This window comes from Oncorhynchus tshawytscha, linkage group LG34, assembly GCF_018296145.1.
Source record: "Oncorhynchus tshawytscha isolate Ot180627B linkage group LG34, Otsh_v2.0, whole genome shotgun sequence".
Taxonomy (NCBI): Eukaryota; Metazoa; Chordata; class Actinopteri; order Salmoniformes; family Salmonidae; genus Oncorhynchus; species Oncorhynchus tshawytscha.
In genome coordinates this window covers 847,388-860,464 of record NC_056462.1, presented here as the reverse complement: position 1 = coordinate 860,464, position 13,077 = coordinate 847,388, and the positions used below count along the sequence as shown (strand labels likewise).

General features: G+C 44.1%; 1 protein-coding gene across 3 annotated transcripts in view; it reads left to right on the top strand.

Moving 5' to 3' along the window:
- Positions 1-12,723, top strand: part of cfap97 (cilia and flagella associated protein 97) — a 34,479-nt gene extending 21,756 nt beyond the window's left edge. For 2 of the 3 annotated variants that reach the window (XM_024398371.2, XM_024398372.2), the window contains exons 7-8: positions 10,025-10,193; positions 11,962-12,723. In XM_024398371.2, coding sequence (XP_024254139.1) covers positions 10,025-10,193; positions 11,962-12,092 — 300 coding nt within the window. In that variant the 3' untranslated portion in view covers positions 12,093-12,723. The remainder of the gene's footprint in view (positions 1-10,024; positions 10,194-11,961) is intronic. The other variant, XM_024398373.1, reaches the window with a different exon arrangement.
- The last annotated feature ends 354 nt before the right edge of the window (positions 12,724-13,077 follow it).

Genomic DNA, 13,077 nt, shown 5'->3' with positions numbered 1-13,077 from the left:
GCCCCCAGGTGGTGAGGGTAGGTAGCAACACATCCGCCATGCTGATCCTCAACACAGAGGCCCCTCAGGGGTGGGTGCTCAGTCCCCTCTTGTACTCCCTGTTCACTCATGACTGCACGGTCAGGCACAACTCCAACATCATCATTAAGCTTGCCGATGACACAATAGTGTCACCAACAATGACGAGACAACCTATAAAGAGGAGGTCAGAGACCTGGCCGTGTGGGGCCAGGACAACAACTTCTCCCTCAGCGTGATGAAGGAGATGATTGTGGACTACAGGAAAAAGAGGATCGAGCATGCCCCCATTCTCATCGATTGGGCTGGAGTGGAGCAGGTTGAGAGCTTCAGGTTCCTTCAGGTGTCCACATCACCAACGAACTAACATGGTCCATGCACACCAAGACAGCCGTGAAGAGGGCACGACAAAGCCTATTCCCCCTCAGGAAACTGAAAAGATTTGGCATGGGTCCTCAGGTACTCAAAAATTTCTACAGCTGCAGCTGCACCATCGAGAGCATCCTGACTTGGCCACGCAGTTGTGGGTGAACAGTGAGTATAGGAGGGGACTGAGCACGCTGATGATATTGCTGCCTACCCTTACCACCTGGGAGGCGGCCCGTCAGGAAGTCCAGGGTCCAGATGCAGAGGGAGGTGTTTAGGCTCCTTAGCTTAGTGATGAGCTTTGTGGGCACTGTGATGTTGTGGGCACTATGCATTCTCACATAGGTGTTCCTTTTGAGTGCTACAGGGCGGGAGTCATTTTAGGCAGGTTACCTTTGCTTTCTTGGGCACAGGGACTATGATGGTCTGCTTGAAACATGTTGGGATTACAGACTTGGTCAGGGAGAGGTTGAAAATGTCAGTGAAGACACTTGCCAGTTGGTCCACGCATGCTCTGAGTGCACGTCCTAATAATAAGTCTGGCCCCGCGGCCTTGTGAATGTTGACCTGTGTAAAGGTCTTGCTCACATCGGCTATGGAGAGCATGATCATAGTCATCCAGAACAGCTGGTGCTCTCATGCATGCTTCAGTGTTGCTTGTTTGCTAGTTTGCAAGTCCTGCCACATTATTTATATATATTTATATATATATATATATTTATATATTTATATATATATATATATATATATATAAATAAACAACATTTTTGCCCATCTACCAATAGGTGTCGTTCTTTGCGAGGCTTTGGAAAACCTCCCTGGTCTTTGTGGTTGACTTGCATGTGTGGGGTACAGAGATGACGTAGTCATTAAAAAAAACATGTCAAACACTATTATTGCACACACAGTGAGACCATGCAACTTATTATGTGACTCCTGAACTTATTTATGCTTGCCATAACAAAGGGGATGAATACTTAATGACTGAAGACATTTCAGCTTAAATGTTTTTTTTTTCATTTGTAAAAAAATATTGTCACGCCCTGACCATAGAGAGCCTTTGTTTTTCTATGGTATAGTAGGTCAGGGCGTGACTGGGGGGTTTTCTAGTTATTATTTTCTATGTGGTGTTCTAGTTTAGCTTTTCTATGTTGGTGTTTGGTATGATTCCCAATTAGAGGCAGCTAGCTATCACTGTCTCTAATTGGGGATCATATTTAAGTAGCATTTTTTCCACCTGTGTTTTATGGGATATTGTTTTGAGTATGTGCACGTAGCACCTCTGTAGTCACGGTTTGTTGTTCGTTTTTTGTTTTGCTAAGTTTCACTTTCAATAAATTATGTGGAACTCAAAATCTGCTGCACCTTGGTCCATCTCTACAAATGAATATCCCATCAAACCAGGACCAAGCAGCGTGCCCAAAGTGGGAAGGATTTCTGGACATTAGAAGAAGTGATGGGGAGATGCGAAACCCTTCCTTGGCGACAGACGGAGGGAGATAATGGAGGACAGCAACGACGACAGGGTTCGCGGCTACAGAAAGCCCAAGGACAACCCCAAGTTTTGGGGGAGGGGGACACATGGAGCTGGCGATTGAGCAGAGGGAAGAGCCAGAGACTGTCAGGAAGGCAATGGCGAAGTTGGGAGAGAGTGAGATGAGAGAGATGTTGTGAAAGTGTGTTCTGCTCAACATCCGACCAGAGGATCTGGGTGGCGGTCCGGAGCTTCAGGCGACGGGTCCCCGGTCCGGAGCTTCAGGCGACGGGTCCCCGGTCCGGAGCTTCAGGCGACGGGTCCCCGGTCCGGAGCCGCCGGCCCCATGGCCGGAGCCTTTTCCTGCGCCGGTGCTCAGTCCAGATACGGCGTCCAGTCCAGCTCCAAGGCTGGAGCCTTCCTCTGCACTGATGTCCAATCCAGATCTGGTGTCCAGTCCCGCTCCATGGCAGGAGCCTTCCTTGATACCGAGGTCCAGTCCAGGCACAGTGTCCAGTCCAGGCACAGCCCGGGTCCATGGCTGGATTCACGGGATGAGCGGGTTCTTCGTCCCGCACCAGAGCCGCCACCAAAGATGGTGGATCCGCGAGCTGAGCGGGTTCTTCGTCCCGCACTAGAGCCGCCCCCGATGCTGGCGTATCCGTGGGATGAGCGGGTTCTTCGTCCCGCACCAGAGCCGCCACCGATGCTGGCAGATCCACGAGATCCCCCCCACCCTCCCCATTTGTTTCAGATTTTGAGGCCGAGTCCGCACCTTCGGGACGGGGTACTGTCACGCCCTGACCATAGAGAGCCTTTTCCCCCCTATGGTATAGTAGGTCAGGACGTGACTGGGGGGTTTTCTAGTTATTTTAGATGTGGGGTTCTAGTTTAGTTTTTCTATGTTGGTGTTTGGTATGATTCCCAATTAGAGGCAGCTGGCTATCGTTGTCTCTAATTGGGGATCATATTTAAGTACCATTTTTTTCCCACCTGTGTTTTATGGGATATTGTTTTTAGTAAGTGCACGTAGCACCTCTGTAGTCATGGTTTGTTGTTTGTTTATTGTTTTGTTTTGCTAAGTTTCACTTTCAATAAATTATGTGGAACTCAACATCCGTCTCTGGTCCGTCTCTACAAACGAACTTGACAAATATTCTGGAATTTATCTAATCATTGTTTGCAGTGATTAGATAAAATATGTCATCCTATATGTCAGAAAGTCACCCTTTTTATCTCAAACTCGCACTGTTATTGTGCAATGAGCAGTGCTGGCTGGGACAGGCTGTACAGTACTGTAGCTGTCTTGCAGTGCTCTCTTTCGCTCTTTCTTGCTCTCTCTCTCTTAACTCATCAAGAGGGGGAGGAAAGTTTCTCTCCCTCCCTCTATTCTTAGTGTGGTAATTGAATATACCGTGTGATGTATATACACCACACACACACACACACACACACACACACACACACACACACACACACACACACACACACACACACACACACACACACACACACACACACACACACACTCTGTCTCTCCATTGACAGATGGCACATTTGTCCAGCATTGGAGTTGTTCAGGGTAGTTGACTGTCCTTCTCACTCATTGTACACTATATAGTTTGAGAGAAGGTATCACTTTATGTGTAGAATCCCAAGTAGATGGTTTGTAGATGTTCAATTACCATCAACAACATTTCAACTAACGATCCACTAACAATAGCCATGACCTTAACCTAACCCTTATTCTAACCCTAACTTTACCAAGCAGTTGCATATCAACAGATAGTTTGACCATTTGTAGATCATAATTTGGGACTAACCAAAGTGTGACCTGTGAGAAATATGAATACCTTGTCCTTACCTGGCTCTATGCATATTTTATGATATTGTTATACACATTGTCTGAGAGATTGTATTGGTTTACACAAAACATTTTATATATATTTTCTAGCAAGGGGTTTAGATATAGTACTGGTCAGTTCTGCCTCCTATGGAATATGGGGGACCATTCTTAACCTTTCCCCTATTTCCATTCCTAGTTCTTCCTGACGGTCTCACTTACTGAGATTTCCTCTCCGTAGGGCTTGTTGGTGGGAGCGTGACTGCATGTGACATTTTGAGCTACTGGCTGGTTATTTTTACTCTCAATGGGCCACGTTTTTTACCTCTGCTTTTCAGGGCTCACTATCCTCTCCCAGTTTCATTAAGGTCTCTGGTGGTAATGGCCTTGGAAATATTTCTGTTTCTACATGAACTGTCTACTCACATTAGATAGTTGAAATATATATAAAAATGCCATATGATCTTGCCACAGTGACCCAATTATTTTGTGTTTTGGTAATGTGTTTGGCTAATACTTTAGTTTAATTTCCACTTTTATTTATCCAGTTTCTCATTGAAATAAAATCTATTTGCAAGAGACCTAGCTATTGAACATGATCGGAGGGGTCAAGTAGTTTTAATTAGTGTGGACTGTGTCTAAAGAAGAGTTAATGTGAACTCGTGCCATGTACTTCCAATAAGGGCAAGGTCATGGCTAAGGGCCAACCAACCAGTTAAATTAGGGAGAGGGGCCCAAAGCCTCATAAGTCAGCAAAGCGTTTCTCTTGTGTAATGTCACAAGGAATGGTAAAGGGGTGTGGGGGTTGGTTGGGGGGGGTTATGACATCGTAGAACCTCATCTGCATGCTCATCTTATTGACCGGATTTAACCAAATCCATCTCTGAATGAACTACTGCGCAATATAAATTGAATAGGACTCTCTCTCTTTCTCTTACTCACTCACTCACACACATACAAAAGCTGTGCAGTAGACATACGGTGTTCACAGTTAATGTACATATGTTGTGTTTTTAACTAAATACCAGCACACATACTTTGCGGCTGTCGCAATGTCTAAAAAAAGAAAGAAATATCACACCTGTATTTGGGGAGTTTCTCCCATTCTCTGTAGATCCTCTCAAACTCTGTCAGGTTGGATGGGGAGAGTCGCTGCACAGCCATTTTCAGGTCTCTCCAGAGATGTTGGATCGGGTTCAAGTCCGGGCTCTGGCTGGGCCAAACAAGGACATTCAGAGACTTGTCCCGAAGCCACTCCTGCGCTGTCTTGGCTGTTTGCTTAGGGTCATTGTCCTGTTGGAAGGTGAACCTTCGTCCCAGTCTGAGGTCCTGAATGCTCTGGAGCAGGTTTTCGTCAAGGATCTCTCTCTGTACATTGCTCCTTTCATCTTTCCCTCGATCCTGACAGTCCCGGGCGCTGAAAAACCACCACCATGCTTCACTGTAGGGATGGTGCCAGGTTTCTTCTAGACGTGATGCTTGGCATTCAGGCCAAAGAGTTCAATCTTGGTTTCATCAGACCAGAGAATCTTGTTTCTCATGGTCGGAGTTTCGTTTAGGTGCCTTTTGGAAAACTCCAAGCGGGCTGTCATGTGCCTTTTACTGAAAAGTGGCTTCCGTCTGGCCACTCTACCATAAAGGCCTGATTGATGGAGTACTGCAGAGATGGTGGTCCTTCTGGAAGGTTATCCCATCTGCACAGAGGAACTCTGTCAGAGTGACCATCGGGTTCTTGGTCATCTCCCTGACCACGGCCCTTCTCCCCCAATTGCTCAGTTTGGCCGGGCGGTCAGCTCTAGAAAGTGTCTTGCTCGTTCCAAACTTCTTCCATTTAAGAATGATGGTGGCTACTGTGTTCTTGGGGACCTTCAATGCTGCAGACATTTTTGATACCTTTCCCCAGATCTGTGCATCAACAGAGTCCTGTCTCGGAGCTCTATGGACAATTCCGTTTTTGCTCTGACATGAATTGTCAACTGTGAGACCTTTTATATAGAAAAATGTGTGCCTTTACAAATGATGTCTAATCAGTTGAATTTACCACCGTTGGATTCCAAGTTGTAGAAACATCTCAAGGATGAGATTGCAAAATCAAATCTGAACCTGTTTTCACCTTTTTATTGTGGGGTATTGTGTGTAGATTGAGGGAAAACAATTTAATACATTCTAGAAAAAGGCTGTAACGTAACAAATTGTGGAAAAAGTCAAGGGGTCTGAATACTTACCGAAGGCACTGTATATACCCATTGATTCTTGAAGAATATGACTTATATATGCCTCATGAGCTTAGTTCAACTTTCATACCCCATCAGAACCCTAAATATGGGCCTCCCGAGTGGTGCAGTGGTCTAAGGCCACTAGAGATTGGTTCGAGTCCAGGCTCGGTCACAGCCGGCCGCGACCTGGAGACCCATGGGGCGGTGTGCAATTGGCCCAGCGTCGTCCGTGTTAGGGGAGGGTTTGGCCGGCAGGGATGTTCTTGTCCCATAGCACACTAGCAACTCCTGTGGAGGGCCGGGTGCAATGCATGTTGACACGGTCGCCAGGTGTACAGTGTTTCCTCCAACACTTTGGTGCGGCTGGCTTCCGGGTTAAGCAGGCGTTATGTCAAGAAGCAGCTTGGCTGGGTTGTGTTTCGGAGGACGCACAGCTCTCGACCTTCGCCTCTCCCGAGTCCCATCGCTGCAAGTCCCGTACGGACAAGACTGTAACTACCAATTGGGGAGAAAAAGGGGTACAAAACAATTCATAAACGAACCCAAAATATAAGCTTGTTTTACTCCAGTGTTTGTAAACAAAGTAAATGTTAACAAACACTGTTTTGCTGTTTTTTAAAACATGTTTAAAACTGTACTTTTTGTATCATGGATGGTCAGTCCTTTCATCCTTAACTCTGTCTTTGAATTTGAGAGTGGTTATATTTCTACAGCCAATTCATGAACATGCACCTGTGGAACGGTCATTAAGACACGAACAGCTGACAGATGGTAGGCAATTAAGGTCACAATTATGAAAACTTAGGACACTAAAAAGGCCTTTCTACTGACTCTGAAAAACACCAAAAGAAAGATGACCAGGGTCCTTGCTCATCTAGGCATGCTGCAAGGAGGCATGAGGACTGCAGATGTGGCCAGGGCAATAAATTGCAATGTCTGTACTGTGAGACGCCTAAGACAGCGCTACAGGGAGACAGGACTGACAGCTGATCATCCTCGCAGTGACAGACCACATGTAACAGAACCTGCACAGGATCGGTACATCCGAAAATCACACCTGTGGGTCAGGTACAGGATGGCAACAACAACTACCCGAGTTACACCAGGAACGCACAATCCCACCATCAGTGTCCACAATAGGCTGAGAGAGGCTAGACTGAGGGCTTGTCGGCCTGTTGTAAGGCATGTTCGCACCAGACATCACCGGCAACAATGTTGCCTATGGGCACAAACCCACCATCTCTGGATCAGAGAGGACTGGCAAAAAGTGCTCTTCACTAACGAGTCGCGGTTTTGTCTCACCAGGGGTGATTGTTGGATTCGCGTTTATGGTCGAAGAAATGAGCGTTACATTGAGGCATGTACTCTGGAGCGGGATCGATTTGGAAGTGGAGGGCCCGTCATGGTCTGGGGCGGTGAGTCACAGCATCATTGGACTGAGCTTGTTGTCATTACAGGCAATCTCAACGCTGTGCGTTACAGGGGAGACATTCTCCTCCCTCATGTGGTACCCTTCCCGCAGGCTCATCCTGACATGACCCTCCAGCATGACAATGCCACCAGCCGTACTGCTTGTTCTGTGTGTGATTTCCTGCCAGGAAATCACAGGAATGTCAGTGTTCTGCCATGGCCAGCGAAGAGCCCGGATCTCAATCCCATTGAGCACGTCTGGGACCTCTTGTATCGGAGGGTGAGAGCTAGGGCCATTCCCCCCAGAAATGTCCGGGAACTTGCTGGTGCCTTGGTGGATGAGTTGGGTAACATCTCACAGCAAGAACTGGCAAATCTGGTAGAGTCCATGAGGAGGAGATGCACTGCAGTACTTAATGCAGCTGGTGGCCACACTGTTACTTTTGACCCCCCCCTTTGTTCAGGGATACTTTATTCCATTTCTGTTAGTCACATGTCTGTGGAACTTGTTTAGTTTGTATCTCAGTTGTATAATATTGTTATGTTCATACAAATATTTACACATGTTAAGTTTGCTGAAAATAAACGCAGTTGACAGCGAGAGGACGTTTATTTTGGTTTTATAATGGTAATGGCTCATTCCCTTTGACACTGTTGACAGATCCAATTTGTTTAACTGAAGTGTGCTAATAATATTACGTTTGTGCAGCATGCCTGCAGCTGCCTACTCTATCAATGACACTGGGCTGGCATAATCAAAATAGACAAAGTGGTCTGTAGTGCACAATTACACAATATTTACCTTTTGAAACACTATTAGCTTATACTGTACAGTCGTGGCCAAAAGTTGAGAATGACACAAATATTAATTTTCACAAAGTCTGCTGCCTCAGTTTGTATGATGGTAATTTGCATATACTCCAGAATGTTATGAAGAGTGATCAGATGAATTGCAAAGTCCCTCTTTGCCAGGCAAATGAACTGAATCCCCCCCAAAACATTTCCACTGCATTTCAGCCCTGCCACAAAAGTACCAGCTGACATAATGTCAGTGATTCTCTCGTTAACACAGGTGTGAGTATTGACGAGGACAAGGCTGGAGATCACTCTGTCATGATGATTGAGTTTGAATAACAGACTGGAAGCTTCAAAAGGAGGGTGGTGCTTGGAATCATTGTTCTTTCTCTGTCAAACATGGTTACCTGCAAGGAAACACGTGCCGTCATCATTGCTTTGCACAAAAAGGGCTTCACCGGCAAGGATATTGCTGCCAGTAAGATTGCACCTAAATCAACCATTTATCGGATCATCAAGAACTTCAAGGAAAGCGGTTCAATTGTTGTGAAGAAGGCTTCAGAGCGCCCAAGAAAGTCCAGCTAGCGCCAGGACCTTCTCCTACAGTTGATTCAGCTGCGGGATCGGGGCACCACCAGTACAGAGCTTGCTCAGGAATGGCAGCAGGCAGGTGTGAGTGCATCTGCACGCACAGTGAGGCGAAGACTTTTGGAGGATGGCCCAGTGTCAAGAAGGGCAGCAAAGAAGCCACTTCTCTCCAGGAAAAGCATCAGGGAAAGAATGATATTCTGCAAAAGGTGCAGGGATTGGACTGCTGAGGACTGGGGTAAAGTCATTTTCTCTGATGAATCCCCTTTCCGATTGTTTGGGGCATCCGGACAAAAGCTTGTCTGGAGAAGACAAGGTGAGCGCTACCATCTGTCCTGTGTCATGCCAACAGTAAATCATCCTGAGACCATTCATGTGTGGGGTTGCTTCTCAGCCAATGGAGTGGGCTCACTCACAATTTTGCCTAAGAACACAGCCATGAATAAAGAATGGTACCAACACATCCTCCGAGAGCAACTTTTCCCAACCATCCAGGAACAGTTTGGTGACGAACAATGTCTTTTCCAGCATGGTGGAGCACCTTGCCATAAGGCAAAAGTGATAACTAAGTGGCTCGGGGAACAAAACATCGATATTTTGGGTCCATGGCCAGGAAACTCCAAAGACCTTAATCCCATTGAGAACTTGTGGTCAATCCTCGAGAGGTGGGTGGACAAACAATAACCCACAAATTCTGACAAACTCCAAGCATTGATTATGCAAGAATGGCTGCCATCAGTCAGGATGTGGCCCAGAAGTTAATTGACAGCATGCCAGGGTGGATTGCAGAGGTCTTGAAAAAGAAGGGTCAAAACTGCATCAACTTCATGTAATTGTTAATAAAATCCTTTGACACAGTTATGAAATACTTGCAATTATACTTCAGTGTTCCATAGTAACATCTGACAAAATATCTAAAGACACTGAAGCAGCAAGCTTTGTGGAAATTAATATTTTTGTCATTCCTAAAACTTTTGGCCATGACTGTATACCATTCGGTACCAGATAGTTACCAATGGTGTTGAATACTTTGCAGTACCTAAAGGTATCCATTGCTAGACACACAATTATATTATGATTTTCAGGTCCAATCTGGAAAAGGAATGTAAAAGTGTTTTATGCTCTGCCAGTGTTTGAAAATGTTGATGGGCACCTAATGGCTTCATAACCCTCACCGTATTAATAGAGCAGTTAATAGCCATTTCATATCTGCATACGTCACCTTATGACAAGTGATATGTATAGGTTATGAATGTCTTAGGAAGACATTATACAGGTACCTTCATGGAAATTGTTACCACCATTTCTCACCAGGCTTTCCTGCGGAGGCTAGAGTCAGTGAGGCCTACCCGGGGCATGAAGAGGGCAGAGCAGCTGGCAGACTACCAGCGCCAGGCCGGATACCTGGGCATCGCCACCTCGCTCTCTGCCATGGACAGATCGCCCTCCAAGATGGAGCGGTCCTCCAGCAGAACGTCACCAGGTCAACTCTCTGAAGAACTGATGCTCAATAGCTCTCAATAGCCCAAAGACAATACTTATTTCTGTCATTCATTAAGAGAGACTGAATTGGCATCTTTTATTTTTGTTCTTTTGAAGGATCACTTTACTCAAAACATATTTTGGTATTTTTTCCATTAGTCCACTGTTGATATAATCCCTTTTTTTTGTTGCATGTAATGTTTTCGAGATCATAAGCACTGAGCACTTCCACTGTAGCCAGGGCAAACAAATTTACATGATATCAAAAATAAATCATAGCATTCACTAGTTTTTACATGATGAAGTAGAATCATGATGAGAAATAATATTAAAATGTATATTCCTAAAACATAAGTTGGAAATGATATTGTTGCTGCTTCCTGTATTTTTTATATATACTATATACTATAGCTGAGTGTCACCGGTTTTAATTGTCCAAATTCATAATCAATATGCTGAAATAAGTTGTGATATGTGAAGACTAAAACATACATATTACTCCCTACTGTATGCACACGTGTCACACTTGTGTTCAGATTACTTGTATTTTGATAAATTATCTGCTCACGCATAGGGCTGCTCACGCATAGGGCTGCTCACGGTGATTGTCAAACTAACTGCCGGTCTCACGGTAATTGACCATTAATTAACATAAACGCATGTAGCATCTTCTGGCTTCAACACATAAGCCTACAAGCCACTGATGCAGACCTTTGGAGCATCTACATTATATAAAGTCTAATAAATCCATGTAATATAGCCTACACCATCACAATAAATCCATGATTTATTTTAGACAGGTCTAAAGAAACATGATATGAAGAAAATATAGTTATTTCAGAAGAACAGAATAGCATACTCTGAGTTGTCCTTATGTATGGTACTGATCTGGCTATGCCATATGGCTGTGGGCTACACTAGTTCATTTAGCAGACATTTGCTTAGAATTCCATGGAATTATTTTATAGTATGAAGAATACAATTGAATAAAATAAAATATATTTTTTCCAAACGATTTGAGTGAATGCGCACATGTGGAAATCTGTGGTGAGCGGTTAACAAAGAAACAGTTACTCCTATATGCTTAATTTAGAGTTATTTATGTAACTTTAGTTGAGCTATATGTTTTGATTTTTAATACTTTCTAAGGCTACATGATGCGACTCTAATGATGATTTGAAAAAAGTTGCATGAAAGGCATGAGCTCTGCTTAGTTTTTTGTGCAGGCTGTACACACTTTATCAGTCTCTCTCTTTCACAATTTGACAAGCACTTGATAATGCCTCAAATTTCCCGGCGGCATCCCCTTTGTGTGGCAGTACTGCATACTGTACTGAAAGTGGCTGCTGACATGCACCATTTTTCTTATGAACAAATATTAAAATATAGTTTTTGAGTGATCTATCTGTGTTTAAAATGCACAAAATTATAACAAATGCTCACAGCTGTTTTTTTGTTTCCCTTTTTCCCACCCCACAAACGTCAAATGTGGTGTACTGTTGTACTCGAATGTACATAGCCCATATATTTTTACATTGAGGGAGTTAAATTTGGGAGAAGGTAGTACGTCATATGTGTAGTATAGTAATACTAGTATGTAATTGATGTAGTAGCAATATTATGTAAATCAGTAGTACTATTGACGCATGTTGTCTTGTTGTTTCATCATATGTGTAGTATAGTAATACTAGCATATAATTAATGTAGTAGTAATAGTATGTAAATCAGTAGGACTATTGACCCCTGTTGTCTTGTTGTTTTTTCTTCAGGAAAGAGCCCCAGGCCTGGCAGTACCAACCGCAACCACCATAGTGCCAGGGCATCATCTGCCATCGCTACCACCTCCACACCCCTACCCAGGCACGCCAGTATGGCAGCGTCCCGAGCAGCATGGTCCTGAGAGCTGTGCTCAGGGAGGAGCCCCATTCCCCAACTCCCCCACCCCTTCCAAGTCCTTACCTATAAGTCAATAGTTGCCCCTAAACATTGATCCAAGGTCAGTTTGACATTCTTCCCCCAGATGGTTAAGTTGAGGTTGTTAGGAGTGTCCCACACAATGAAGGATCTGTGTCAGAGATGTGCGAAGCCAGAAATTGGTCACACTTTGTCCAAACTAAATCTCCATTGTGCTCTGATCATGCACTTGTCCAGTGATTCTGTTTTAGCCCTCAATTCTAATAAATAAAGGGATCTGACACTGATTGTCAGTTTCCCAGATTTAGACTAAGCCTAAAATAACTTTCGATTAATTTTTTTCCTTGGAGCATACTTTTTAGTCCAGGAGTAGTAGGCTTCATTTGGGTCCAGAAAACCAGTCCTATATGATGTAAGAATGATAGTGTTGCCGTTATACAACAATTCTCATAAAACTGCTTCACTATTGCTTTCCAGGACCTACGGCTAGCTGCTATAAAGTATTGTGAACTGTTCTTCTGTTGTAATGGAAGATATAGCCTGGCTATAGCCTAGATATATGTAATATGGTTCAACTATTAAAAAAAAAAAAAAAACATTCCTTTGTCAGCTTAGCAGGTGGTGCTTATCAATATGCTTAGTGAATAGAGTAAGCACTAAGTATTCCGTGCTGTATTTGCACTCTTGTGAAATATTTTCAAGTGGAACTTTTCTGTAATTGTTCTTACATTATCATGAATAATGAGAGAGATATATCTTTGTGGTCTGGTAAAGCTTTTTTTTAGAATATTATGGGAGAATTAGTCATATATATATATTTTTATTGTGATCCTGTGCAAATTTCTTGATGTTTTCCAATAAAGCTGCTTGTTGCGCGCACCAATAATGTCTGTCCGTGGTCAAATGAGCTCAAACAATGTCCACAGGACTTTTACACTTGTGGCAGCTGTCTTTTGTAGGCCAGTTAGCTG